Source organism: Ursus americanus, chromosome 19 (assembly GCF_024610735.1).
Source record: "Ursus americanus isolate L20-20 chromosome 19, mUrsAme1.1.p, whole genome shotgun sequence".
Classification (NCBI taxonomy): domain Eukaryota; kingdom Metazoa; phylum Chordata; class Mammalia; order Carnivora; family Ursidae; genus Ursus; species Ursus americanus.
Genome location: NC_142145.1, coordinates 8,542,501 through 8,569,137, shown reverse-complemented (window position 1 = coordinate 8,569,137; position 26,637 = coordinate 8,542,501). Strand labels below are relative to the sequence as shown.

General features: G+C 36.4%; 1 protein-coding gene across 20 annotated transcripts in view; it reads left to right on the top strand.

Annotated features, from left to right (window-relative positions):
• The window catches only part of CCDC102B (coiled-coil domain containing 102B), a 282,169-nt gene extending 262,810 nt beyond the window's left edge, over nt 1–19,359 (top strand). For 7 of the 20 annotated variants that reach the window (XM_087869740.1, XM_087869738.1, XM_087869739.1 and 4 more), the window contains one exon: nt 177–6,939. In XM_087869740.1, coding sequence (XP_087725866.1) covers nt 177–254 — 78 coding nt within the window. In that variant the 3' untranslated portion in view covers nt 255–6,939. The other 13 variants (XM_087869747.1, XM_087869746.1, XM_087869744.1 and 10 more) reach the window with 7 other exon arrangements.
• The last annotated feature ends 7,278 nt before the right edge of the window (nt 19,360–26,637 follow it).

Below are 26,637 nucleotides of genomic sequence, written 5' to 3'. Positions count from 1 at the left end.
GACACAGAGCGAAGGAAGTATCAAGACAACTGGTAAATCGCGTGATTAAGAAAAGAACATCTTCACCAGGGCTTGGTGAGAAGAAAAAGAAAACGAAACTTTAAGGACTTCACGAATTTTAATCTCTTCCTGAGCTTTTTAATTCCACCTCCCTTCCTCCCTTTGTTCACTTCCAGGAACTTTTAGGAGGACAGAGAGAAAAGGAGAGGAGAAGAGAAGAGAAGACAAATGAGAGACAAAGAAGGGAAAAGTGAAGTGTGTGCCCAGTATAGTGAGAAGATATAACAAAATAACCACAATGGGAACAAACACAAATAAGCTAATATTTATCAAAGTATCTCCTGATTTTGCTGTAATAGAGAAAAGTAGAATTGTAATTCCCAACCATTTTCCTAAATATGATTCCTATCCTATAAATGCTGACTTACTTTATTTACTTTATTGAGTGAGACAGGTTTTTGTCCTTGGAAAGCCTCAATTCTGTTCATATGCAGTATATGTATTCTCCATTCCAAATAATACTTCTTAAAGTGAAAAGTTATTGGAAAAAGTGGTCAATATTCTACGGGGTAAAGCCCCATGAACTAGTCAACATGCCACTCATGAAGTTTTTTGGAGGCTTGTTTTCTCAGATCATTCTGGCAACTGAATCCCTTCCTTCAGGTCACACTATGGGTCATTTTCAGAAAGTTAATGTGACAGAGGGGTAATTGATGTGTCTTGGGAAAATGATGAATTAATCTAAGAGTGGAAAGGCCGTCAAAGTCAATTCCTAATGAATTTACTTTTCTGACAGTATCCATTCCTTGAGTAGGAATGATATTATATTTATTTTGTTTAGTAACTTTACCCTCAAAAATATTTTCATTCAGAGGTTTAGCAGGCAAAGCTATGGATTCGTTAACTTTTCCTCATTCACTATTTCTTTTTCAAAACCTTCTTTGCTCATAAAATTATTGAATAATTTAAGAATAAAAATAATATCTATTCTTAAACTTATAAAATAGTAATAATTTAAATATAGAATAACAATTTTATGTTACAGATAGGGTCATTCATGTTTTTCTTTAACAGTTCTTACATAGCTCTGCTTCCTGAGCTACACTAGAAATTTTAATTTTTAATATAGTGATTAGTAAAACTGTATTACCATAGAGACTTTTGGATATATGGAAATTCTTAACCCTTTCATATATGGAATATATTTTGTGTATAAAAATGAAAATAATTCCTTTTGAAGAATGTCTTCTTTGTAGCAAAACACTAAGCTACACCTGGGTGTCTTTTATGAATTGATAACTTAGTTACTTCATAAAACTCAGAAACACATCCATGATTTTGTATACATTTTAACAAAAGTCATTGGGATTGTATGGGTTGAGCAGAACAATATTCTTTTCCCCCAAGAATTTCTGAAGCTACCAGAGATAGACTCTTTATTTTTTTTTTAAGATTTTATTTATTTATTTGACAGAGAGACAGCCAGTGAGAGACGGAACACAAGCAGGGGGAGTGGGAGAGGAAGAAGCAGGCTCCCAGTGGAGAAGCCTGATGTGGGGCTCGATCCCAGAACACTAGGATCACGTCCTGAGCCAAAGGCAGACGCTTGAGGACTAAGCCACCCAGGCGCCCCCCAGAGATAGACTCTTAAGTACTGTTTATGAAGGTCATAAGGAGGTATCTACTGAAAGTTCCCACTGGATTGAAATAAATCAATATACTACACAATAGGGTGGCATATTCTCTGATATAATATGACTGCCCTCACTCACCCTTCAATACACACATGCATGCCGCAAACAAACACACACGCACTATACAACAAATTGATTTTTAAAAATAAACTCTAAAATAGGAGTTTTATTTTTTCTTTCTGTTTTGTGATTCTCCACTGGAGCATAGGCACACAAATAAAACTTTGTATATATGAAGCTTTGTTTCTAGGAATATATTATCGCTGGGTGGGATTTCAGTTCTTCTAAAAAAAAAAGCAAATGCCGTCATAACTTATTAAATTAAAATTATGAATAGTAAATCCCAACCCCTACTACAGTGTTTGCCACACCTTCTTAAATATGTGTCAAATGAATAAATAAATAAATTTATGTTCCATTTTCATTGTTTAAATTTCATTGTACATTTTGATTTATCTTTAGTTCTTTTACCTTCCTTATTATTCTATGTTAGAGGGCAATGAGGTCCATAAGGTTTTTGGGGGCTTGTAATACTTTTCAAAGTCTTTCCTGTATACTGGATCATTGATATTTTATCCGATAGCCAATTAAAACCAAGATGCAAATTTTGACATTTTAGGTCACTTATATTTTGTAGATTTAGAACTTCATGAAATTTTATAATATAAATTGTGACATTCAGATATGAAATTATATCATTTTGTGTTTGATATGTCTAGTGTACTACTAATAATCCACTATATTATTACGAAATGATTGGCAGTTCACATAGCTGTTATCGGTGGATTTATATTAGCTTGATTTAAAGCAACGATAAAAAATAATATTTAGTTTCTAATTTAAAATGATGAAACACTGTGGTTAAAATACTTCTTTAAAACTAAAGCTAAAATTCAAATTAAAAATAAAACTATAAGATGAGGGGAAAACCCATAGATCTGAGATATTTTATTTTGTTTTTCTTCTTTTCCTTTTTCTTAAAGTGAAATTACATTACATAAAATTAAACATTTTAAAGTGAATAACTTAGTGGCATTTAGTACATTCACAACTTTCCACAACTACCACCTCTAACTGATTCCAGAACATTTTCATCATCCCCAAGGGAAACCCAGTAAGCATTATACAGCAGCTGCCCATCCCTCGCTTCCCTGAACCTCCAGCAACCGCAGGTCTGTTCTCTGTCTCTATGGATTTACGTGTTCTGGATATTTCATATGAATGGGATCGTACAACCTGTAATTTTCTGTGTCCTGCTTCTTTAATTTACATATAAGGTGTTCAAGGTTCGTGTGTACATCAGTACTTCATTTTCCTTTTGGTTGCGTAGTATTTAATTCTGTGGGTATACAACAATTTGTTCATCCATTTATGTGCCAGTGGACACTTGGGTTGTTTTCATCATTTGGCTCTTTTGAATGGCGCTATTATAAACATACATGTGCATTTATTTGAATACCTGCTTTCAGTTCTTTTAGGTAGGAGGAATTAACTAGGAGTGGAATTTCAGGGTCATACGGTAGTTCTATATTTAATGTTTGAAGGAACCAAGGAGTTTTTTTTCCCACAGTGCCTGAACAGTAATATTCCTGTCACATGTATGAGAGTTCCTAGCTCTCCATATCCTCAGAAACACTTGTTCTTTTTTGGTTTTTGTTTTATCTTTTTAAAATTATACTCATCCTAGTGGGTGTGTAGTGTGGTATCTTGTGGTAGATTTGATTAGCATTTCCCTCATGACTAATGACTTAAAAATCCTTCCTTGTGCCTTATATATCTTTTTTGGAGAAATGTCTATTCAAGCTCTTTACCCCTTTTTTTAAACATAAGGTTGTTTGCCTTTCTGTTGCAGAGTTGTAAGAGTTCTTTATGTAGTCTGGATATTAAATCCTTATCATATATTTGATTTCCCAGCATTTTCTACCATTCTTTAGGTTGTCTTTTCACTTTCTTGGGAATGTCTTCTGATGTATGCAGTTTTTAATTTTGATAAATTCCAGTATATCTATTTTTCTTTGGTTGTTTGTTCTTTTAAAGTTTCATTTCTAGGAGTCCATTGCTGAATCCAAGGTTGTGTAGATTTAACCCCCATGTTTTCTTCTAAGACTTTTATAGTTTAACCTGTTATATTTAAGTCATTGACCTATTTTGAGTTAATTTATACACATATAGTATAAGATAGGAATCCAACTTCATTATTTTACATATGGCTACCCAGTTGCTTCAGCACCATGTGTTGAAGAGACTTTATTTCTCCAATTCAATGGTCCTGGTACCTTGTAGTTTATAGATGTGTGGGCTTATTTCTGGAGGCTCAGTTTCATTCCATTGATCCACCTGGTTAGCATTATGCCAGTACCACACTGTTTTGATTACTGTACCTTTGTAATAAATTTTGAAATCAAGAAATATGACTCCTTCAACTTTCTTCTTCTTTTTCATTATCATTTTGGATATTTGGAGCCAATTGAAATTCCATATGAATTTGAAGGTTAGCTTTTTCATTTCTGAAAAAAAAAAAATGCAGTAGGGCTTTGGATAGGGACTCCATTGAATCTGTAGGTGACTTTTGGGAATATTGAGAAGTGCTGAATGTGTATGTCCCTCCAAAGTTCATATGTTGAAACCTTATTGCAAATGTGATGGTATTTAGAGGTGGTGCTTTGGGGAGGTGATTAGGTCTGACAGCAGAGCCCTCATGAATGGAATTAGTGGCTCTATGAAAGAGACTCCAGAGAGCATCCGCATTATTATCCAGTGAAAGTGGTAACCGCTAAATGTGTGATTCAGCAAATCTATAACAGGAAAATGGGACCAGAGGTTAGAGAATGAAAGAATAAAATTCTTATCCTGGTCCATGCTCAATATTTTGGCCGAATAGTACTTCGTGCTTTAGTTTTCTCATTTTTAAGAAAAGAGTCTGGAATAAATAGCCAAGATTCTTCCAGCACCAAAATTCCATTATCCTATTATGTTTTCCAAAATTTAGCTACTAGGTTTAAATAAAAGCACTAATTTGGGTTCATGAGGACAATACAATATTTCTTTAGAATTTCGGTTTATTTTCACTAAAATAGCTTTTGGCTCCTGATACAGCTTAGTGTACTCTTTCCACTTGCTGGATATATTTCTTTTTAATTCATGCAGTTAAATTTAATATGGTTGTTGACATAATTGAGAGATTTTTCATTTCATATTTCTCTGCTACTGCCCATCACTTTCTGTTTCCCTATCGTTTTATTTTGCTTAATTTAATGGTATTTAAATCCCCAAAGCATTTGGCAGGCTTTTTAATTCTCTCTAAATTCTAGGAAAACAGAGAACAGGAAACATCAATATATCAGTAACCAACAACAATCATCTCTGCTTTTTAACCAACTTTAATTTAATTTTCCATTACAAAGTTCCATGTTTGTGTGTGTGTGTGCATGCACACACGTGTGAAGAAGATTCTATTTTAGTGTAACGTGAATCAATAAAGAATAATTACAAATCACATTCATATTTCACATTCAGCTCCTTTTCTAGCATTCTGAAGTTGTGTTATTCCATGTATGTTCAGAATTCACAAGATAGAGAGAAGGAATTTAAAAATAGATTAGATGTTCTTATCTCCTGGAGCAATGTTTCCTGAAGTTGGATCATGGTCCTACTGTACCAAATAGGGTGCTTTCTGAAAATGAAAATTCTAAATTAATAGGCATGTAACTTGGGAAGTAGGCAGGTATATATATTTTAAGAAGTAGCTAGGTGTCCATTCACTGATGAATGGATAAGGAAAATGTGGTATATATACACAATGGAATATTACTCAGCCATAAAAAGAATGAAATCTTGCCATTTGCAATGTTATGGAAGGAGCTAGAAAGTATGATGCTAAGTGAAATAAATCAGTCACAGAAAGACAAATACCATATGATTTCACTCATATGTGGAATTTAAGAAACAAAACAAATGAGCAAAGGGGAAAGAAAAGATAGAGGCAAACCAAGAAATAGCCTCTTAACTACAGAGAACAAACTGATGGTTACGAGAGAGGAGGGAGCGGGGGCAGGGTGTTGGGTGAAATAGGTGATGGGGATTAAGGAGGGCACTTGTGGTGATGAGCACCAGGTGTTTTATGGACGTGTTGAATCACTGTATTGTACACCTGAAACTAATATTACGCTGTACATTAATTAACTGGAATTTGAATAAAAATTTTAAAAAATTATTTTCACAGCCAAAAAATAAGTAAAAGTAAAATGTTGATAGATTTAGACAAACTCTCCCCCCAAAAAAGTATCTAGATGATTTCTATGTCCACTAACTTGGAAAACCACAGGTTAACACATGGTGTTTTCAAAATGGATTATAATGCCCTTTGTAATAACTGTAAATGACTTTAGGTTATTTCTGATTTGGCATTATTGAAGAGTGTGTGAGTGTGTGTGTAACTTTAGTAATTATGGTAAATACCTTTTGTTAATGACAATTTCAAATTACTTTCAAGGATGTTTTATACACTTCATAGTTAACTTAAATAAACATCACAAATGAAATTTATTTTCCTCCTGCACTAATACTTGAAAATCTGGTTGTCTGTGCTGGAGGCAAATTGGTGCCTGTTTTGGTGGCATGTCCTTGACAACATGGGGAATGAGCAGGGAAATGTGAGAGGTCTGCTGTGCCAAGGTGAAGCAGGTGTGGGGGAACAGTAGCATATGGAGAAATAATTAGCTGGCTGAGTCTGTGTTACAAGAATAATTTTACCTTAAGCCAGTTAAAATTAATTATCCTACCTTAAGCCAGATAGAATTAATTCAATTTCTCCCAAAGAAACTGTTTATTTGGCTCGATTTGGGCAGACGTAGCTGGAATGTTTTTTAGCCACATTAATGAACATTTCATAATTAGAACTATGTCCTTTGGCTCTGTATACAAATAGGAAAAAAGAAAGAAAATTTGGATTTACAGAATTTTAAAGCCCAAATGTGTCCTTTTCTCCAGATAATTATCTGAGTTTTAATGTTTCCTGAATGAGTCACTGCTTATTAGCTTAACTTGTACCATATGAGGATGCCTTTTTCATTCTTTTTATTAGATTTGTCTTATCCACTTTTTTTATTAGCATGTAATCCATTTTAAGATAAAATTCATTTCAGTTTTTATTTTTAATGATTATAAAGGAAATATCAGAGTATTTTTTTTCAAAACTAGATAAAAACATTTTCAGTTTTTTCTGTGATGAGGCAATATGAATTTTCAAATGGTGCTATTCATTCCATTACTTATTTCACATGTGTTTGTACTATATAATTTTCAAAGTACAGAAGAAGAATGTTAAGACATAGTTTTATAAAAGGTAAGGTATCTCATCTATTATATGTTAAAAAAATGCATTTGAAATCAGGTATCTATTCTTTCATTTGTTTATTGATTAATTCAACAAACATTTGCTGAACTCAGAATTTGGTTGTAGGTATCCAAAAACAGATAAAGAATAGAAAGGTATATAATACAAGGAATCTGATGACTTAGGACTTGGGGGGCAAACTCCATGTTGGATATACAGGAATGACCCCTGGTGGACCACCACAGAATAGGCCTAACTAGAGGATGGGTTCCTCAGAGAAGGTATCAGGAAGAGACAGAGTTCCATGACACTGTTTCATCGCTGTCGCCGTGGTCACTCTACCTTAGCTACAAGATGGGGATACAAGTCACCCTATGACCGGACTTGCCAGATCTGTAATTTTTTTTTTTTTTAAGATTTTATTTATTTATTGAACAGAGGGAGACACAGCTAGAGAGGGCATACCAGCAGGGGGAGTGGGAGAGGGAGAAGCAGTCTTCCCGCTGAGCGGGGAGCCCGATGCGGGGCTCGATCCCAGGACCCTGGGATCACACCCTGAGCCAAAGGCAGACGGTTAATGACTGAGCCACCCAGGCGCCCCAGCACTGTAATTTCTTGTTGCTACTCTTCCCCCACTGAGATCAGCTCCAAATTCAGGCCTTGCTTGAGCATATTTCTTTTCCAGCATCTAAAGCTTATCTGGAGCTCTAGCTGTAAGAGATTCAAGAAAATGTAGGTGTTTAGTAATCCAGGAGGGAAAACTAAAAGAACACTGGAATAGATGTTGAGACAGCCAATCTATATTTCAGACACGCACAGTGTAGGTAGGGAATGTAAGGGTGGCAAGACACACAATGTAACAGCTGTCCTCATGAAACCTACAGTCAAATCAAATAATCAGCAAAGAAGTCTATAATGGCGACTGTGTTAAATGCTGCAAATTAATAGATTTATGTCATTGCTTCTTCGTGGGAAATGATGCAGAATGAGATCAGAAAGGAGAAAGGAAGTCATCCCCCAGAGATGCCTGGTGTAAGAGCTTTCCATACCAAGTGAATAAGTTCAGGGGCATATTTGCTTTGAATGAAGTTTGGGGAAAACCAGTGAAATCTACTTTTCTGAGATCCTTCTAAGTATGTGGGGTAGAGGAGAAACATGACTGTTGGGGAGAGAGAACTTGGAAGAAAGCTGCGGTTCTGAGGCTCTAAAATCCTGTCTACTACTTCGTAGGTCCCTGGCTTGGTGATGAAGCTCCCAGGACTGATCTGAAGACTGCTGGTAAGCAAGGGGAGGAGGCGTGCTAGCAAAAGTCCATGTGCTGTGGAAAGGGTGGGGAAGGCACAAAAAAAGAAGTCATGGGATCTCCTAAATTGACTTTTAAGTACTCTCCACAAACGATCTGGTGGCTATACTTAGTCTGTGTAGCTAAAGGAATTGTCATGTTATGACCTTTACTTGTTGCTTTATCCTTAGGTCCTGTTGTTCGTCTCTGTCCAGATTTTTTGCACTGAAATTAAAGTACCTTTCTATGTCGTTTTAGGGACTTTATCTATCAATTCAGATTATTCTTGGTGTATGCTAATGATATAGCTTAGTTTCTGTAATGATTAAGCCTGTACCAAATTGTTATTTTGGAAGTTTTCTGTTAGTATCTGCAGCAGAATACTTGTTGATTACTTACTCATCTAAGAATGACGACATTTTGCTCTGTACCTTTATCTCTTTTTATTCCAAACATTGTACACTATAATCAGTGTTCACCTCGCCATAGAAATAGAGTTATTTTTATTGGGATACAATCTGAAAATAAATCTCATCTTCAAGTAGAATATGGACAGGATGACACTTATGTCAGACTATGTCCCACCATTTTATTTGCTATATGCACACTATAGAATTCATATATAGAGAAATATATAATACATATTACATATATACCTATTATATATATATATATATGTAATATATATAAAACATCCCCCCATTACACACACAGACATGCAGAGCTACATATACATAAGAAAAGTGTAACAATGTGGTAGGCCAAATATTGATAAATCCAAGTTGATAAAGACAATTAATTAGGAAGTTCCTAAGGTTTTTTATTAGGATAATGATCTGGTCATCTGAGATCAAAAAATATAAAATTTACGCTTAAATCTTTATTTTATCAAGGCAAAACATAAAAGTAAATGTGTTTGGAGATTCAGCATCATTTTATCTTATTAGTGGGTGGCTGTTGTTTGGGGAACGCTAACATCTATTCACCTGGCTTCTACTTAACATACAGTTTTTTCCTCTAGGATCAACTCCACCCCCAAATATCAGGCTACATCCTTTGGTTAAGGTTGGATAGGTGATTCATGTTTATCTAATCAAAACATTTAAGTTTTCCAGGCACACATGCTAGTATGGGCAGGTAATCACACCAGAGACAATTAAATGTAATGATGCTTAGACTTCTTGAAGAGACACACTTTCTTGTTGTTAAAAATTAAACTTAAAGATTGTAAAAAACATCATACTTTCACTGGGAGCTGCATGAGAAGGAGTTGAGGCATGGAGAGGGGCCTGACGAGGTGACATAATGAGCCTCTCTGGCTTAAGCCATAGACTGGATTAAGATACCCCTGGGAATTGCAAATAACGCTGCTATAAACAGAGGGGTGCATGTATCCCTTTGAATTAGTGTGTTTATATTCTTTGGGTAGATACCCAGTAGTGAGATTACTGGCTCGTAGGGTAGTTCTATTTTTAACTTTTCGAGGAATCTCCATACTGCACCAGTTTGCATTCCCACCAACAGTGCGTGAGTGTTCCTTTTTCTCCACATCCTCGCCAACCCTTGTTGTTTCTTGTATTTTGATTTTAGCCATTCTGACAGGTATGAGGTAATGTCTCATTGTAGTTTTGATTTATTTACAATAGCCAAATTATGGAAGGAGCCCAAAGGTCCATCAATTGATGAATGGATAAAGAAGAGGTGGTATATATATATATATATATATATATATATATATATATATATATATACACACACACACACACACACATACATATATATACATACATACACACACACAAAATATTATATATATATACCAATATATATATAAACCAATATATATATAAACCAAGAAACAGACTCTTAACTATAGAGAACAAACTGATGGTTAACCAGAGGGGTGGTGGGTGGGGGGGATGAGTGAAATAAGTGATGAGAATTAAGGAGTACACTTGTATTGAGCACCGAGTGTTATATGGAATTGTTGAATCACTATATTGTACACCTGAAACAAATATAATACTGTATGTTAACTATACTGGCATTAAAATAAAAACTTAATAATAAAACCCCTAGGATTTTCAGTTGTGTCCATGAATTTTTTCTCCATTAAAGAAAATTTGAATTGAGTTTCCAATAAATTCCAATAAATAAAAATGTGTTTTCCAACAAATCAAAACAGTTGCAATAATAATAGCAAATATATTCTTTTTAAAAGGGAATTAAAAAAAAGGATAAAAGGGAATTTTAAAGGAATATGTAGTTTAAATAAAAAATAAACTCCTTTGTTTCAAGAAAACCAGGGAATCGATCTCTAAGTTTGTTAATCATTATTAGGGTAGGCAAGTGGTATTTAGCTTTTAGTCAGCAAGTGTCTATTATATATAAACATAAAAGGGGAATGACACGAACATATCTACATACACAGGTGTGGTGAATAGCACATTGTGGAATATGGATAGATGTTTTTTTTCACATCCATGTTGGAGAAAACTATTCCCTAATATATTTGGTAGATTTATCTCCTGTTTGAAGAGATATATTCCATGATATATTTTTATTACTTAAATGTCATAAATGTCATAATTTTAAATAATTTCCCCAACTACTAGTTATCAACACTTTATATAAAATGCTAATGAAACTAGGTTATTCAATGTGTGTGTGTGTGTGTGTGTGTGTATACACAAATATTTGGAAGGGATACACACTAGTAGAAGATGGATTAAAAAGTTTATTATATTGGCCACAGTCTTATTAGCAGAAGTGCTGCTTCCTCTTATGGCAATACCTTAGAGAAATAAATATAGCTTTGTCATCTGTTTTTACCCACAGTAAGCTGAAAAACATTGGTTTCCTCATAAACTCTACTAGGTGTATTTCAGTAATTAATTATTAAAATTTTGGAAATTCAGAAGTAGCATTGTGGTGTCTAGAAAAAGTGTTCACCTTATTATAGTAGTGAGTATCCTGGGATTTACGGAGAGTCAACATACAGAACTATGTTCCCCTCAAAATTCTTTTATTCTCCTAGAGACACACAGTATGAAGTCAAACTCTGCTACAAGTTTAGTGTCAAAGGAAACTTTTCCTATTTAAGCCCTCGTTATGATTCTCTTAGTGTTTGTGGATGTGAGGTGAGATCATTATACAGTTTATCCAACAAAAATGATGTTGAGGTAAGTGTAGTTTATTCACATCTATGGTTTCAAGATGTGTGAGAGAATAACTTCAATGTTTGCCGTGGTGAACTTTGTATACATTCTTGCATTCTTGTTTTATAACAGGTCTTAATTACCAAGATGCTATGGGTATTTCAAAATTTTGGTTCAATTTTGGCAGGAATCTGAAGGTCGCTATATCCTGAAGAACCACATTATTAAACCTTAAAAGAGTCACCCAGTTCCTCTTATAGTCACTACGGACAGAAAATCAAACAAACGAAACCTGTCTTCATGGATTTTGCATCTTAGTGAGTAATAGAGATAACAATATACAATATGTAAGTATGTATTCTTTATGAGGAAGAATGTCAATTTCACGGAGCAAGCAATATAGCAAGATTCCAAAGGAGACAACTAGAGTTCTCATAATAAATCATCGCAAACCTGTTCCTTAAACGTCGGAAGTTTATTCTCTCACAGTTCTGTAGGCCAGAAAATCAAAGTGGAGTTGCCAACAGTGCCTCTCTCCCTCCAACGGGCTCTTGGGGAGAATCCTTGCCTGCCTCATCCAGCTTCTGGTGACTTATTTTTCTTTTACTTACGGCCACATAACCCCCAGTCTCTGCCTCCATCTTTGCCTGGCATTCTTCCCCATGTTTCTGTTTCTGACTTTTAAGCACTGCAGTCATTGCATTTAAAACACATCTTAAATCCAGGATGATCTCATCATGAAATCCTTAATTATATCTCTAAAGACTATTTCTAAGTAAGGTCATATGCATAGTTCCTGGAGTTAGGACTTAGACGTATCTTTTTATGGACACAATTCAATACACTGAAACGACTGATAAACAGATTCATTTGCCAGTACTCCCCATGTGCTGCAAGTAGACAAAATTCAGTGGATCAGAGCACGAGTGTTACAACACAGCAAAGGGCAAATGTACCAGCATGGTTGGGTTAGTTCCCTTGTCTCCAAGTCCCACTAAGTGATGTATGAACCAGAGGTGGCTCCATATGCCCTCGGCAGCATGAGGGCTGAGCCAGGTGCCCTTTTCTAGAGATTGAATAGCAGTAAAGGAGTCATGTTGTGGTCACCTTGACCAACTTAGCTACCTACGTGACTAGCTACTTCAGAGTGCATTCAGCAATGATGTGCAGGGACATTCAGGGTCATAGTCAACTGCCTCTTTCAACAATTGACCCCTCGGTCCTATATATTCTTGGCAAATTTAAATTTTTATAACTGTATGCTGATGATAAAATAATGGTCCCAAAGTTGTCTACACTCTACCCCTGGAATTTCAGAATGTGTTGTTTTATATGGCAAAAGGAAATTTGCAGGTGGAATTAAGACCGCTAATCAGCTGACATTAAATAGAGAGATTAACCTGGAATATCTCCGTGGGGCCAATGTAATCACAGGGGTCCTTAAATGTGAAAAAGTCAGGCAAGAGAGTTCATCAGAGAGCTGTAGAACATGAGGGACTTGACCTAGTATTGCCATCTTTGAAGATGGAGGAAGGGGGCCATAAGCCAAAGATACACAGGATAGCAGGCTGAGGATTGCACTCAGTGTCTACAACCCAAAAAAGTCTCTTCAGTGACAACCAACAAGGAAACAGTGACCTCCATCCCACAACCTCAAGGAGCTAACTTCTGCCAACATTCTCTGATTAAAGAAACAGTTTTCCCCCCAGAACCTACAAAGAACAATGCAGCTCTGTCAACACCTTGGCTTTAGCCAAGTGAGACCCATGTCAGATTTCTGACCTCCAGAATTCTAAGATAATATATATGTGTTGTATAACCAGTGAATTTGCTATAATTTCTTGCACAACATTGGGGAACCACCCCAATGCTACTGCTCTGCCACTTGGATTTGATACTCTAATAAAGGCTGAGACCAATTGCATTCAATTTTCATGTAACACTTGATCAGTGCTGTTATCAACAGAATTCCAATCAGCAGGATGAGGCCAACCAGCACTGCTGACCTCAGCATGCACCTCAGCCTATGGAATAAGCCCTGGAGGGGAGTGGTGGGTCTTATTTCAGATAACTGTTTAACCTTCTTTTCTTATGGCATGTTACATCCCAATAGTAGAATTAATCCAGATACAATGAGAAGTGTTGGCAACCCTATCTCTCTTTCTTGTCCAGCTAGAATGTAGCTTATGAGTTTCTCATTATAACCCATACAAGGGTTACTGATCTAGGGTTTGTGTTATCTCACTGTGGACCTAGGCTACTCCAGTTTGGGATTTGCCATTGAACTTGCTTTGGCTTAGTATTACATTGATTTGGTTAAGCCACAAGAACATTGTCACAAGATATTTGCAGCTTCAATAACCATGCATAACAAAACTCAAAATCAATTGGGGGCCAGAAGAAGCATCTGAATTTGCATCAGTCCAATGAAACAAAGTTGTCCCACGCTGTGTACGTGTGAATGCACGAGGGTGGTCTGCATTTATGAGCAGTCGTTGGAGGCATAAAGCCCAATCCACCTGGCTACACCCATATGGGCTTTTCCGTTCCCTGGAGGGCCTGAATAGGGAAAACAAACTCTGCGGTGAGTCAGGTGGCTAGCTGCAGTTCCTGCTTGACATAGGTGGGCCGGGTAAGTAATATACAGAAATAATATACTGAATACGGCTTCTACTAATTGAGTGGTAATTGAGTATGTACCATGCCTTGTGTTGGGTATAGCACAAACACGGCATCATATAAAATCTGCTGATAGTCTTTTTTTAAAGATTTATTTATTTTAGAGATTGTGGAGCCCAACGCAGGGCTCGATTTCACAACCCTGAGATCATGACCAGAGCAGAAACTAAGAGTTGGACACTTAGGGGACTGAGCCATCCAGTCCCCCCCTCCCCCATAGTGTGTTATCATTCCCATCGTAAGGCTGCGAAACTTGAAATTCTGTGAGGTTAAGTAACACAGCCAATGAGAAAAGGAGCCTGTATTCAAACTTAGGTTTGAAGTGAAAGAAAAGCAATGAAGAAAAAAGTTGTTGGAATCATGTTGCCTTCCCATGAACCAGAAATTTAAAAATTAGAAGCAACCTTGGCAACAAAATTGCATTAAGCTTGTTGTCGTCCTATCACCTGGAAAATAATATCACACATGAGTAGCCACCAACGCAGAGTACAGGGCATCCTGGGACTGGATTTGTCTGCATCTGCAGGGGTTGGATTCATAATGGATACATGAAACCCAGGGGATGCCTTTAATTTACTAACTATGACAAGGGATCTCTGGCTCTCATCAGCAAAACTTGCTGTTTGTCCCAGAGCTGCCTTCACAAAGTGCTTGTTTTCTTCCATGTTTACTGCTCTAAGTAGCATCATTACCAACTGAGGAACTCTCCTAGGATTGACATAATCGAGCAGCCTATTTCACTAAAATTAGTCTTCTAACTTCCGGTCCATGTCTGCCTCTCTGCCGCCTCTTTTCCTCCTTCCCGTTAACACTTATCCAATCATCTTTCTATTTCTATTGACTCGTTCACCCAGATCTCGTTGGAGATATCAACAAAAGTGCAACGTCCAAACATACTGGAAGCACAGCTTCTCAAATTGGAAAGAAATTTCCATGTGAGAGGAAGCAGGTAGATCAGCTGACTCTTATCTACCTGCCCCCCCCCCACTATTATTCTCCTGTCTTAAGTCCTACTGCCATCCACATACTAGCCCAGGCTAGTCCTCAGTTTAAGGCTCTGGTCAAGTACTGAAGAAATAAAATATTCTCTTGATCGCACTTAACTTAGCTGGGTTATATGACCACCTTACTTATGCCAGTGTTTCTCTAGTTTTAGTGAGTTGCCAGAAGCACCCAGAAGGCTTGTTAAAGCAGTCCCCACACCCAGATTTGCTGATTGGGTATTTCTGTGATGGGGCCTAAGTACTGCATTTTGAACAAGTTCCCAGGTGATCCTGATGCTGCTGGTCTGGTGATCACATGTTAGAAACTACTGGTGTATGCTAAGGTACTCAGAAAAGAAGCATGGAAAAATCAGAAACAACTGGTGCTCCCCATAATGGCAGTTCTCCGATCCTGCTGTGGGCAAGCATTCTATTAAGTTCCCCCATCTTAGTTGTTCCTACAGCCTCTGAGAGAACTATAGTTCTCACCTCTTTGGTTCTTGACCCTAGGTTCATATTAAAATTGCTTGAAGAAAAAGTAAATTAAAAATAAATAAAATTACTTGGAGCGCTTATGAAAAAATACTCAAGAAGATGCTCAACATCACTCATCATCAGAGAAATGCAAATTAAAACCCCAATGAGATACCACCTCACACCTGTCAGAATGGCTAAAATCAAAAACACAAGGAACAACAAATATTGGTGAGGATGTGGAGAAGAAGGAACCCTCATGCACTGTTGGTGGGAATGCAAACTGGTGCAGCCACTGTGGAAAACAGTATGGAGGTTACTCAAAAAATTAAAAATAGAATTATACAGCAATTCCACTACTGGGTATTTACCCGAAGAAAATGAAAACCCTAAGTTTAAAAGATATATACACCCTCTGTGTGTTGCAGAATTATTTATAATAGCCAAATTATGGTAGCAGCCCAAGTGTCCATCAATAGATGAATGGATAAAGAAGATGTGGTATATATCTACACATATATACATACATACATTGGAATATTATTCAGCCATAAAAGAATGAAATCTTGCCATTTGCAACAACATGGATGGATCGAGCGAGTATAATGCTAAGTGAAATAAGCCATCAGAGAAAGACAAATACCATATGATTTCATTCATGTGCAGAATTTAAGAAGCAAAATAAACAAAGAGACAAACCAAGAAACAGACTCTTAACTATAGAGGACAAACTGATGGTTACCAGAGGGGAGGTGGGTGGGGGATGGGTGAAACAGGTGACGGGGATGAAGAATACACTTACCATGATGAGCACTAACGTATAGAATTGCTGTAATGTACAATCACTATATTGTACACCTGAAGCTAATATAACAGTGTATAATAATTATACGGAAAGAAAAAGAAAAAGAAAGAGGAGATACTCACTGTTAAATCACCTGGCCTGTTGCAGTGCTATATTTTTTAACTCACCCCCACCTGGAATGCATCTCATGTGTAGTCAGGGTGTGGTAATGCTGCAAGCACAAAAGGGGGCCAAGTCTGCAGGCACTGAGAACTTTCCTGGCCCCCGCCCAACATGTTGGCTCAGATATCCAGGGTTTCCCAAGTTGAGGTTCATTTCATTGGGTTGTACATTCTCTACCTAGAGATGCTGTGTCCCTAAATGATGACACAATGAATGACTTCAGAATGAGACCCTGCCCCTTTGCTCAGGGCATAGCTACTCCGAGAAGATGGAACCCTACATTATGTCAAAAGTTCGGAAAGAGTGGAAGCAAAACTAGCGAAGCACCCAAGCAGTCATTAGTAAAAGTTCATTGTACAAACAGCAGAAATAGCATTCGCGAACAGGGGCTCTCAAAACAAACATGGATTGAGGCTCAGCAGTATATTTTCGTTAAGCAGCTTCTATAGGGAGGACGTAGTGACTGTTTATTCTTCACAGTGATTCGTTATAATATTAGAGTTTTCTTAAGTGATAGGGAATTGGCTAGTAGTTTTCTCATGAATTTTGGGAAACAGCTTAAGTTTTGCTTATGACGCATAAGCAAGAGGTGAGTTCGTCTTGCAAAATAAGCTAAATGAAACTTTGTAGTTGAGACTAAACTGGTTTTGTTAGCTGCAGGAATTTTCAAGGCTAATCTCCAGTTGTTTTTGATTTCGACAATTACAATGCCCCGCCCACCAGGATCTTCAGAAGTTATATTGGAGGCCACGTGCAGGTGATAGCTTAAAAGAACTGAGGAAGCAGTTCTCCATTTTCCTCCTCCCTCCAGCCGTCTTTTAAGGTAAGCTTCCACTCGCTGCTTTTCCCTCATTCGGATTCCTTTTCCCAGCTACTCATATCCTCCACAAGGAGATAGGAGCAGCCTCACATCAGGAAATGGAGCACGAGGTAAGCCATCTCCTCATGTCAGTGTTTATTCCTGAGGGTTCTGACCACAAAGCCTGCTGCATTTTATGTTAATGACATTATTCTTGTTTCGGGAACACTTACTATGCAACTGTACTGTTTCAGGGCTGCAGCATCAACAATTTCTATGTATATTGGTTACTAATTCAGATGAGTATCACTGATATTTTTTTAAAGATTTTATTTACTTATTTGACAGAGAGAGAGGGGCAGTGAGGGAGGGAACACAAGCAGGGGGAGTGGGAGAGGGAGAAGCAGGCTTCTCGCTGAGCAGGGAGCCCGATGCAGGGCTCGATCCCAGAACGCTGGGATCCTGACCTGAGCGGAAGGCGGACACTTAAAGACTGAGCCACCCAGGCGCCCCAAGTATCACTGATTTTTAGAAAGTGGAGGGAAGCTATCACTCTGAGCCAGTGTATGTTTGGAAGATAGCACAGTAGTCTATAAACATACCTACCAATTATCATCCCCCCACCATGAAGCCCCCTGGCGAACAGGTACATCGGGGAGCCCGTTATAGTCTCTATGTGTCATTCTAATAATTCACTTTTTGGTAATGTATTATCTATACAGAAGCTATGAGATTGGGTGCGTGAAATACCAACCTCCTAATATTTCTTTGCTTTTTATAAACCATCTAGGAAGAGATATTCTGATTGATATTACATTTATAAATTAATTGTAGAGTTTCCTCTGATGGGAATAAAAATTTAGCAAAATATTGTTAAAACTGGATAAAAAAATCAGGATGAAAAGAAAGCCAAGATGGATGTATCATGGCTTTTGCTAACATTTGGTGAGAAAGGTAATGCACAAATACTTCATGATCTTTTCTTGACTATCGGATATTATAATAAAGGCTATAACAACATAGATTATCTTTTAAATCTGTAAGAATTATGAAATTTTCAAAATGTAACCTGGGAAATGAAACTAGGAGAAAATGTAAACCTATTTTTTAAATTTTAATCAAATAGGGTACCAATATTTACAATTTTATGTTATTCAGGGCTTCTGGCTTTTAAAATGTCTATTTCTTTAGACCAGCAATGATGAATCAGATTATGAGATCAAATACCTATAATTATTTATAAAACATGCATTAAGGCAAGATAGATTTGAAATTTTCTATTATAATTATTTCTTTGACTTGCTCTTTGTATCTAGTAATATAAATAAAGTAGTATAATTTTAAAGGAGATAGGAGTTAGCAAGAATATAATTCTCTTTTAGAACAACTCCAATAGACATAATTGTTCAGTTGATTTAAAGTTAGTAATTGAGTATTTTCAGATACATGAAGTCATGAATACCAAAGGTATTATTAAAATATTTCCATAATGACTATGATTGTCATAATTTCCATAAATGACTATTATTATTAAACTTCATTATGTAGTGAATAATTTTGTGGCACTGCCTTTTTTACATATCTGTTTTAAGATGTAATTCCCTTTTGAGATGGTTTTCCTTCCAAGGTTTACTCAAGTTTAATTTGTGTTCATTACTTTTCTTTATGGAGTGTATTTATTAATTAAAGTGCGGCATGGTCAATTCTTTCTAAATTAAAAATGACAAATTATTACCTTAAGCGAAATTTGAAAAATCAAGCATAAATGAATCAGGACAATATTACGTTTTAGCTTGTTCTTTAAGCTTTTCACATGTTAATATTCTCCTGCCATGGCTTATACAAAGCTCATTCAGTGAAGGAGTCAAAGGTTAGAGTTTGTATGAAACTTCAATTGTTTGTACTACCTGGAAATATTTGAGCCTAAGATGAATGAAGTCCGCCTGTGTAATGTTTAAAAGTATGGTGCGGGGGGGTGGGGGGGGGGACACATGGACTCCAGAGTCAGGCATATATTGGTTCCAGAATCTGGATAGGTTTTTTAAAACCTCAAGTCCCAGGTTCTGGATTAAAAGTCCTTCCAGAAATATTGCAAGCATTAAATAAAATCATTTATATAACGAACTGTAACGTGTGGTGCATGAAAATTCTTCCATTCTATTTAAGCCTTTACTTATTTATTCAACAAATATCTGTGAACGCCTCTAATGCAAGAGCACTCTGGTAGGCACCAAAGCTACTGTGTTGGAAAGAGAGAATTAGTCTCTGCCTAATGGAGTTCGGATGCTAATGCTCCATGGTGTTTACCTCCCCTGTTTCCTGTCTTCATACCACCGGTCTCTTTTACCCTGTTTATGAGAACACATTGAGTAGCAATCTCCCTTCCTCAGAAGTGGCCTAATAGTTCTCAGAAATGACATTGACAACAAGAGATGTGTAGTTCTCTATCTCAGTTACACATGATTTAACCTCAGTAGTTGTTACAGTTAAATCTAGTTAGCTAGATTTTTTTGAAGGTGAAAGGATACTAAGTATGTCCTCTGTCTCTGAGGATACAGTAGTGACCAAGACAGAAAATGCCCTAATGGTTTGTAAAAACCTGCTGAAGAAGAGGGGCCAGATTGGAATGGAATAAGAATTAGAATGGAAGGTGAAGAAATGGAAGAAACTATTATAGATTCCTGTTTTGAGATATTTGTGAAATTTAAAAAACAAATAGAATAAGAGTTATATTGGGTAGTGAAGTAATTTTGTTGTTGTTTTAGAAACCTGCGCCTTTTTTAATGCAGATGAGTAGAGAGTAGAGCGTTGGAAAGGAGACCACCAATGATTCAGGTTTTCTGAATAGATGGTTGAATTGGCTACAATAGGACGGGTCATCTCTTCTACCGCATTAAGATGGGAGGAGGGCCAAATGTGTGCTGGAGCAGGAATCTCCTTCTGTCAAGAGTAAGACTGATGTTTTTCTGGGCAAGTGGATTTTGGATAGAGAAGAACTATGGATTATTGCAGGGCAAGAAAGTGAAATGATGGATGATGGTATTTAAACTCAATAGTAAGAGAAGCGGCAGAGATTTTCGGTGAGGAGCTGGAGGTCATAACCGGCAGAACAGGTGTGCGTGTAGGTAGTGGCGATTGGAGCAATGAAGCAGATCAGCTGGAAGATTAGGAATCTGTGCTCAATGAATTCCTTGGGTTTAATCACATTGATTTTAAATCATCACAACTAGAGATCGGTAATTAAAGGTTATGTATTTTTCATACCTATAAAGGACATGAAAGACATTGAAGATTCATTATCAGTTTTGTGGGATTGGAGCAGAAGTCTAATAATTTGAGTAGAAAATGTGACCTAATAGAGGCCTTTTCTCTCAAGTTCTACACAGCAGGGTGTCAAAGCTAGTAAAGCCTTAATTTCACCCTTCAGTGTGTCATAAGACTAAAAACTTCAGTTTTGACCAAATGGATGGAAAGGCTGTGTAAAGAGTTTTCTACCCGAAATGGGATAATTTCATCCTTCTGCTGAGTTTTCCACTTTACAAAAGCATCGGTTTTCCAACAGACTGCCTTTGCATTGGTTTTACTGAGGAAAGAAAGTGGCTTTTATTGAACCCCCTGCTGGTGGGCTGGCCAAAGCTTCCGTTTTCCTCTGAGGGAGAAGCACCAGGGAGCCAGAGCTCTTTAAGCATTAAAAACAGAGTTGGTATTTCAACGTTAAATTCTACTTTCCATCTTGCCTAGATATTTCTAGAAGTGAATGGGTTTATTTCAGTGACTTAATTTGATTTAAAATTTCGGAGAATGTATTTCTGATAATTTGATAAAATTTTTTTGGGTCCTACCTTTGTTAGACCAAGTACAAATAGAGTATATGGGACAAATTGTGTGTGTGTGTGTGTGTGTGTCTGTGTCACATACCTAAAATCACCATATCTACCCTATATTTAATATTTTTATGATAAAATTTATTACTATAATCACCACACAACCCTACAAATCAAAACAGTAACTGTTGCTTTCTAGACATGAAGTTTTTTGTTTGGGTTTGCATTTTTCATTTTCTTCTTCTTTCATTTCTCCTCTAACATCCCAGGTTTCCTGGGATGAATTTGGTAATCACACAGATCTTGCTGGAGAGATCTGCAAGCAAACAGGGCAGCGCAATCTGTAAAGGACCCAGATACTTTAACATCTATGTGATGTATAAGTATGCAAGATGCATATAGATATTTTTATAGGCTATTCTTTATTACAGCTGTTCTCAGGATACTAGTAAAAGCAAATCTCACTCTCCTTATAGTTTAATATACAATAAATTATTAACAGATCTCACAAAGAAAATCAGTGAATGGCATGAAAATCATTCAGTGATGTGGTCATGCGGATTGGACACCTGAAACAGGGCACGATGGGGTTGAAATTAAAGATTTGCTGAGTTCTTCATGTCCTGGGTTCTGGTCTGCTCGGTATCTACTGGGGAATAACTTTTTAAATCAATATGAAGGCAGCATGTGAGCTACCTGCCCAAACTGGCAAATCTAATAAATATAAGGGTCAAAAGTGTAGTCACTGATGTAGGGATTTTCTTTGCAGATTGCCAGAATGTAAGTTTTAGATGGTTACCTTAATTTTCTCCATCTTACAAATGGCTCTTTGGTTAAATTTAGGGACATTATATTAGTAAAGTCTGGTTAAAAAAGCAAATATTAATGTACAATGTCAAGAAATCTATAGAAAACACAGTATCCCAAGAGCAAATATATATACACATTAGACACATTTTTTTTCCAATGAACAAGTGATTTATTAGAAAAGCTTATTTAAACTGTTAGAGAATTCTTCAATTATTCTGATTTTTAGTTTATACCACATCTTTCATTTAAAGGCATGATCAATAAATTTAGGGTTTTGTTTTGTTTTACATTTCAAAAATCCAGCCACCTTAAAATTTTAAGTAGGTATTACAATTTGTTTTCAAAAGTATCCATTTTCTTAGACATAATGTAAATTTTTGGTACAGATTTTTCGTATACTTATTTTAGCTGCCCACTGTTGTATACTCAGGAAATCAAAGAATCACTTGTATACAATAAATTTGGTCCCTTAAGTGAGGCATACTATTAAGCTGAATATTTTTCACACTCAGAAGCCATAATGAATGAATTGGGAAATCTGCTACACTTTTCTTCCAATTAAAAAAAAAAAAAAAACATAAATTATCATTAGTTGACAGAATTTCAGCTGAACCTTTAGGTACCTATATATTTGAAAAAGTAAAACAATTGGAGGAAAACGTTAATAACAAAAATTTAATTGTCAAAACTAATAATTATGTAATATTTCATTACATAATTATATCAGAAGGCAATTTGTATTCAGGCAGTGTTCACTGTGCTTATAACATAAAGCTTAATTTAAAATTTTAAAATAATTGTTATTTTGGATTTATATAAGCTACATAAAATTTTTAATTCCAAAACCAAAATAAATGTGAACTTGAAGGATTCTAAATTAATCTCATTTTGGTAGGCTTCTGTTTTTTTGTTTTTTGGGGGTTTGTGTGTGTGTGTGTGTGTGTGTGTGTGTGTGGGGAAACACAAAGGGGATTATTCAAACTGCAGAAGGTTCTCACTACTACCTTTTATAGGATGTGTATAAAGTAAGATATACCTAGTCTTTGCATATCCTGTGAAATGAATGGCTTTCTAGAGAGAGAGCTCTGAGGACAGTGAGCCTAATGAAGTGATTGGGCAGTAATTAAGCCCCTCATTAGCCCCCTTTTATGTATGTTTTGAAGGGAGTTCTGTGAATGAATGGATGTACTCATAGCCTGATTGATACTGTGGCCAGACTTCTCTTTCGAAGGGAAGTATGATCTGTAAGTCACTACTGTCTAGTGGAATTCTTTATTGTTTGTTTTGTACAGCAGGGGTTTTACTGTTTGCTATTGATTTTTGCCAGCTGTTGGATTCTTTAGCTAAGTGGGCAAAGTATATTATTGCATTTTGTATGAATACATTGTAAGACCTTCATATTATTTAGGATAGACTACATTGTTATATTGGACCCAAAATATATAATGGCTCAGCATATTAGAATTTATATTGTGTTCATAAAGCTGTCTAAATAGGACCCTAGCACTCCATTTGTCATTTCATGATTTCCGAGAGCATACATTCTCAATATGGGCCATTTCATCCAAGGGGGTAAAAACTGGTGGGGGTTTTTGGGGGTGGGGGTGGTAGGAGCAAGGGGAGCATGAAATGGGTAGGGGTGACAACAATTTTAGTATTACAATAGTCTGTGGTCCTCCAAAGGGCCACAGTATGTACACAGATATATAGCACAGTATATTTATGGTCTTAAAGTTTTATGAGGATTTTGAAAAAGTCTGAAACCATCTCTTGGCGAAGTTAATAATGGAAAGGCGGGTTGAGAATCTATTCTAGGGACTTGCTCTTGTTTTTGTTTTTTCTTTTTTTGCTTCCATTTGACAGAAGATGATAGCCACAAAGTGTATAGAAGGGCTTTATGACCAAGTATTGGAGTGGTTGGAAACACTCCTGCCCATAGTGATTGGCTAAAATACAGTCACATGACTGCAGATAACTTCTAGGGAAGCTGAGAAATGTAGTCTAGCTATGTGTCCAGGAACCCACAAACAAGTTTTAGTGCATAGCTAGTGATCTTTAAATTCCGATTCATAGATGTGTACCTATCACAGAGTGGATATTCAGTGAGTGTTTCCTGAACTGTTTGTTGAGCTGATGTATGGATCTCCACGTCAGCTTCTTCTGACATAACTCCGATTCCAGCTCTGTAGATCTTGTCAGTGGATTGTTGGCCAGTTATGGAGAATTGTGAGTCCATTTCCCTTTTATGGGATAATTCCTTATTCAGTGTTGATACGACGTAATTAACCAGTATTTTTGTGAATTTAGTCTAGGCTTTTGTTTTGTCTCTTTTTTTGTGTAATATTGTGACATTTAAATATGAATTTCTTATATAAAGTGGCTCTTATTAGTAATCTATTAATATCTTGATTTTTTTAAATGCCTTTTTAAAGAAAGATTTATTTTAGAGAGCATGATAGTGGGGTGGGTGGTGACAGAGGGAAAGGAAATCGTCAAGCAAACTCCCCACTGAGTGTGGAGGCCCACACAGGGCTTAGTCCCAGGGCCCTGAGATCATGACCTGAGCTGAAACTAAGAGGTGGGCACTTAATCAACTGAGCCACCCAGGTGCCCCTAAAAAAATGCTTTTTGAGCAATTATTTGTATAGACATACAGTAAGTCATCCTGAATGGAGAAGCATTACTTTTCTTTACAATCACCAAGTTACAAAATTGTTTATGCCACAATATAGCTTGGGATTGGTTATGTTGGAGAGGACTGAAGATAAAAACTACCTTAAAATGCAAACTGGGTGCTTACAATTTTAGTGAATTCTTTGGATTAGAATTTCTTTCTCCTTTATTCCATTTTGCATAACACAATCTTCTGAAAAAATTCCTAGAGGCTAACCTATTCATTTCAAAAAAATACTTAGCTCAGGATTAGATTTGAGATAATAGGGCTTGTGGAGGGAAAAAAAAAAAATACTGTTATGACAAGGAATAAACTTTGGTTCTGGACCTCACCACGAAACACACAGATCATTAAATCATTCTATTTATCTTAATTTTCTGGTAAAAAAAAATGAGCCTTCTTAGGTAAACTTTATAATTTCTTCTGATTTATTGGCAATGATACAGAAAGGCTCCTCTCTTCCTAAATCTCCTTTCTGCTCTTGGGTAATAACACAATTTAGTTTAATGTCCACTAGGCATCTTGAGAACACACACAGTCTTATTTGTTGAATAAGTATTCGTGTCCGTATTTTTAGTGTAATTATAGTGCACATTCACTTTCAATTTTGTACTTCTGACCAACATATGTTGAGTGATTGTGATCTCCTCCCCTCTATGTTAAGAATTTTTTAAGTATTATTTACTCAAAAAATCTTAGGGAGAGATTCTTTTACTGTTTACATTTTATAAAGGAGAAACTTGAGGTGGAGGAATGAATGACCCAAAGCTTGTCAGTAGAGAGCCGGATTCGGATCCACGGCTGGCTGCCTCCAAAGGTCACCTCACCACACCTGGGAATTGTTCCCCGTAACCTGGCCGCAAGTACGTAACAAAGGAAAATCTCCCGTTTCTTGCTAATTTGTCCACAATTTGAAGCTGAATTTTAAGGAAATTATTTTTACCTTTTATAATTTTTCCAAGGTTTTTGGAGACCAAATGGTCTTCAAAATAATTATAATTTTCATTTTCTCCATAAAACATTTCTAGATATCTTAACATCATTTTGACTGGTAATACTTGACTTTCTTGGGATAGTAGAGAATCTTGATGGGATGTGTAACCAAATCCATAAGGCCTGATACTGGGGCAGTCATTCATGAATTTGAGGAAGGCTGGGCAAAATACTTGATACGTATGTATATAGTTGTTAATTGTCGAGCTCTCGTTTCCTTAGACGGTTCAAGAATATTAAGTGATGGATTAGTGGAGCTGAGTATCAGTTTAAAACCTTGTTGTAGGGGTGCCTGGGTGTCTCAGTTCATTGAGCAACTGACTTTGGCTCAGGGCATGGTGTCAGGGTCCTGAGATCAAACCCTGAATGGACTCCCCACTCAACAGGGAGTCTGCTTGTTCTTCTCCCTCTGCCCCTCCCCCAGCTCCTGCACTTTCACTCTCTTTCTCTCTCACATAAAATCTTTGGGAAAAAAACTTGTCGTATAATGGTATCAGGCTTTATTACAATCAAATTGTAGAAGTGCATGTGTTGTAATTCCTATAATATAATGTAAATATAATTAGGATAATTGCCATTAACTGAAACTCATAATCTTCTTAATTTGAATTTTAAAAAATTAACCATGTAACAAAAGTAGAAACAAGCCCAACAAAAATCCAAAAGAATGTGATTTCTACCTACTACCAGTGTATGGGTGAAATAAAGGCTATTCTTAGTTTTTTTTAGTGGAGGGAAACCTTGTTTTTACTATAGAAGACACTTATATGCTAGAAGGTACTGCTAGATTAAAATAAATTTCAGAAGCTTAGAATAGATAATAGAGGCCATAAAAGATGAATTTTTTCATTTTATTTTCCTTTTGCATTTAAGTGAAATGTCTCCTCATCTTATTTTTTAATGTTTCCTTTCAACAGATTAAACTCTAATGAAATTAACCCAATGCATTCAACATGCAGGCTCTT